General features: G+C 23.6%; 1 protein-coding gene across 1 annotated transcript in view; it reads left to right on the top strand.

The window, feature by feature from the left end:
- Positions 1-3098, top strand: part of LOAG_18843 (Anxa6 protein) — a gene marked incomplete at both ends in the record, with an annotated part of 5180 nt that extends 2082 nt beyond the window's left edge. The window contains 4 exons of the mRNA XM_020451505.1: positions 336-554; positions 1204-1359; positions 1911-2012; positions 2919-3098. Of these exons, the coding sequence (XP_020304705.1) occupies positions 336-554; positions 1204-1359; positions 1911-2012; positions 2919-3098 (657 nt within the window). The remainder of the gene's footprint in view (positions 1-335; positions 555-1203; positions 1360-1910; positions 2013-2918) is intronic.
- Positions 3099-4975: the final 1877 nt, after the last annotated feature.

Below are 4975 nucleotides of genomic sequence, written 5' to 3'. Positions count from 1 at the left end.
TATATATATATATATATATATATATATATATATATATATATATATATATATATATATATACATATATATATATATATATATATATATGTATATATGTATATGCTTAGCTTAGATATCAGGAAAAAGATTTTTTCCTTTTTTTTTGTAGAAAATAATATTTAAAAAAAGTGATAAATATGATATATTTATCTTGAATGATGACATGATTGGAACATAATATATTTATTTCGAAATCGTATTCCCTAAATATTATCTCGTTCTCTTCTTTTTCTTTATTACTTCAAATTATCAACTAAACTAAAATTTAAAAAAAAAATTAATTTGTCGTCGTTTAGGGTTTGGGTACAACAGAAATAACACTTATTGATATTTTATGCTCACGAAATGATGATGAATTAAATGCAATTAAAAATGAGTACAAGGATGAATACGGTCGAACATTGGAAAGTGATATTGTTGGTGACACAAGTGGTGATTTCAAAGAATTACTCCTAGCATTACTTAATAATCACCGTGATACATCATATAATGTTAATTATTTGAGAGCAAGAGAAGTTAGTTTTCTTTTTTCTTTTTCTCTTTCTCTCTTTCTGTTTACTTCTTGTCATTTTTTAAATCATTAAATTTGAATTATGAAAATTTTCTGTTTTTTTTTATTTTTTTCAAAATTCTTTGCTTAAATAATGCGATATAAATGATAATATATGATAACACATTAGGATGATGATATGATAATCATGTATGATTATAGTTATCTTAATGTATTAGTTGATGCTTTTTGCATTATCTTCAATGAATAGTAAATGATCGTGAATCATAGGAATATTGTTGATAGTTGAAATGAAAATGTATAATTAATTTAAAAATTAGCATATTGTTCAAGTAGTAATGATGTACATTATAATTTCAAACTTTTCAAATTTTTAATAGATTAGAAATTAATCGGATAATGTTTTACAGATCCTTAGTATTTGCATGGAAAATTTATTAGAATAGAAAGTTATTTTGTCTACTTTTATAGGTACAAATACTTAATGTTTATTTTACTCTTAAATCAGCAAAAAAAAAAAAGACAAATAAGATAAGTTTTAATAGGAAGTAAAGATGAAAATGTCAGCAAAGGTAGAATTTATCAAATTAATGAGAATATATTTTTATTTTTTTTTTTTGTTTCAATCATTTTTTTTTCCTTGCTATTTCAAGGCAGCAAAACGAATGTTTGGAAATAAGGAAAAGAAGGAGAAACCGGATAAGGAAACTTTCAAAACAGTTTTAAGTGAGGATAATTTTCGGCAAATCCAAAAACTATTCAGTGAGTACCAGAGTATAACCGGTGAACCTTTAACAGCAGCTGTCGAAGTTCGTTTGAATATTTTTTTTTTTTTTTCGCGGTCATTAAAAATGATATCAATTTTTGTCTTATTCATGTAACCTATGTTGGAAGAATTAGGCTGATATTTTGACCTAAAAAAGATTAAAATTTAATTCTGAAATTATCCTTCATTTTCATTGTCAGAAAATTCATTACTTACAATTTTCCCACATTTAAACTTTTTTTTTCCACAACTACAAAAACCATTATTAAAGAATCAGAAACATGCATAATTTTTTGACATTTTGCTTAAAATTTAGCGCACAAATATTAATGTGAAGAAATTATTTGGTAATTTATTTAAAAAAAAAAAAGAAGAAGGAAAATGATGCATTAATTGATAAAATACTATGAATTATTATAAGATAGGGAAAGTTTTTTTTGTTTTCAATATTTTATTTCAAATGAAGTATAACAACTATTTCAAGTACAAGATTTACGTAAATCATTATTGCTTGACGTGAATTGCGTTAATTTGTTATCCTATAGCAATCATATCTATTTAATAAAGATTGTAATTACAATTGTACATTTGTAGAGAGTATTCAGTGGTGATGCAAAAATTGCTTATTTGGCTTTAATTGATAGCATTCAGAATAAGCCGCGCTTTTTTGCTAAGCAGCTATACGATGCTATGAAGGTAAGTTAACATTAATAATTCATAAAAAATAAAAACGGAGAGAAAAATAACTTTGTTTTGCCATTTATCATTTAGTTTTTTGAATGGAATTATTTTACAATTTGTGGTGGACAGTTAAAACGAAAAATAAAAAATAGAAAACGAAGGGAGAAAATTACCATTATTGGAAATAAATTAGTAAATTAATATAAATGTGAAAATTAAAAAATGATAAATAATTGGAAATTCTTAAAAATTATTTAATGTTAAGATTTCAAAAATTATTTCATTAATTGAAATCATTTAAAAAGAAAAAAGGCGAGAAAGATGGTAAGAATTCAAAAAACATTTTCAAATATTTTATGAAATATATATGTATATATATGTAATCGAGTATTTTGTATTTCTGTTTCTATTTTAACAAATCCTTTCAAACTGATTGATTGATACTGTGATCTATATGATAATGTATGATATCATAGTATATCGATTTATCACCGATTTAGATGAGTGATATTTTTGTTAGTATAAATAGAATCATAGATGATTCATGTAGGAATTTGTTATTCTCGTTATCATATTCTTTCCTTTTTTTATTTGTATAAACAAAAAAAGACTTTTTTTTTCAAACAAAAATTTACTACTTTTTTTTAAAATTGTGGTCAAAATTAATCTGAATTGCATTGGAATTAGTAAGTTAATCATATAGTAATAAAAATTAGGCAAAAAATTGTCATCTTTAATTAATTGATGATGAATTTCCAACGAATTGAAATATTTCATATCATTTTAAATCATGATATAGTTGACCATCATTCGAGATGCTGACTTTTATCCAGTACTGTGTTCAGTATGATAATGTAGATATCATTTAATTGATGATTAATTATTTTTTCCGTCAAATTGTAATATTTCCTATCATTTTAGGGTCTTGGTACAGCTGATCATCATTTGATACGAATAATCGTTTCACGTTCCGAAATTGATTTGGCATTAATTCGTGAAGAATTTGAAAGAATGTACAAAAAGCCATTAGTTGACTGGATTAAATCGGAATGTTCAGGACCATATCGTGACGCATTAATTGTTATTGTCAAAGGAAATTAAATGATTTTTAATTCCTCATTGATGATAATAACAATAATAATAATAATAATAATAATAACAACAACAATACAATGAATGAAACAAAATTAATACTTTACTTACATAGAAATGGTAATATTATAAATAGTTTTTATATTTTTGCCGGAAAACTTTCATTTTTCACATTTTCACCATAACTTGATTCTAAATTTTACCATTTATAATTTAAAAATGCAATCAATTTCGGAAAGTGAAATTATTGCTAAGTTAATTGAAAAGAGAAAAAAAATTGCAAAAAAGATGTTTGATGAATAAATTTAAAGTTTTAATAATTTTGAAATAATTTTTGCAGCATTTCAGATATTGCTTGAAATATCTTTGAAGCTTTTTTTTTCTTGCCATTAATTGAACTTATGGCTTTTAATTAATTGTCTCATGGATTAATGAAATAATTCAAATACCATGAAGTTTTTTTTTTCTTTTTTCCCTTCATTCTTAAAAATTGACTTTGATGCATGATTGATTATTTTAGCCCAAAATGTTGTTTGTCGATCTTTTCTTTGTTCTATTTCTTTCTTTTTTTTTTTTTTAATTCTCTATCATTCCATGATAGCATCACAAAACGTATGAATATCTTTTTTATTCCCTATAATAATAATAATTACTATCATTAATTATTATTATTATTACTGCCATCATTATCATTATCATCACTATCATTGGCGTTTCTGCACGTTTTTTTCCTCGTCCAGGATGATGCTAATTTGCATATATGCTAATTTCATCAATTAATCCATTTCTAAATTTTGCATTTCTTCGATTTATAATGCTTCGCTTCTATTCCATTTTAAATAAAAGTTCAAAAAAAAATTTTCTTAACATTCACTTTTACTCATAATTATCAATCAAAAAATGAGGAATGATTATAAGTATACCAGGCAGAATGTTTGCACAATTCTTCCTGTACTTCGTGCAATTCGTTAACTTACATTCTAATTTTAAATATGCAAATTGCAGATCGCTAATATCATCAATTTAATTACGAAAAAATTAATCACTCCTGAAAAAAATTAAATTTAATTTTATTGCTACAGTATATTGAAATGATCAACTTATTGAAATCCTTTTTCTTTAATAAAAAATTACAGTAAATCAATTTACAAATTTAACAAACCTAAACATTTTGCTTTCAATCAATAAAAAAAAAGAAGCAAATCATGCAGTGTTTTACTGCTTATAATAGTCATGAATTGAACTAATCAATTTCTTTTTTTTAATTACTAATGGAAATGATAAATTAGTTGCAAATAAGATTTCTCGTAATTAGCAAGCAGGTAAGTACGGCAAGGTAAAAAGAATCTGATAATTGATGGTTATATAAATAATATCCAATATAATGGTGTCAATTCTTTGGTCGATAAAGTTGATTTTGTAATTTGGGAAAAAAACAACTTTGATTTGAATTTACACCGATCAATTTGTATCGTCACAAAGTGATACTTGTTAACTGTATCAGAATACAGTACTGGAATTGAATTAAACTGAAATTAAATGTACTGAAATTAAATGATAATTACAGTAGTACAAGAGCATTAGTAATAGTTATCTGATAGAAACATTTTTAATAAAATACTTTTAACAATACCTATATATAACATACACAATAGACATACACATATATGTATACCATAAATATCTTTTCTTCTAATTCCATTTTTTTATTTCTTTTCATTTCCAATTTATTTTTTAACCTAAAATTTGAAACTTTTTATTCTAGAATAACTTATACTTTATTTCGAGTAATAATATATATGTTAAAAGTAATAATATACACATAAAATTATTAGCCAAAAATAGTTATTATTATCCTATCCTTTCTCCTTTTTTTTTTCCTGTCA

This window comes from Loa loa (genome assembly GCF_000183805.2).
Source record: "Loa loa unplaced genomic scaffold supercont3.577, whole genome shotgun sequence".
NCBI classification, from domain to species: Eukaryota; Metazoa; Nematoda; class Chromadorea; order Rhabditida; family Onchocercidae; genus Loa; species Loa loa.
The sequence above is the reverse complement of the archived record's forward strand: the minus strand, read 5'-3'. Positions and strand labels throughout refer to the sequence as shown.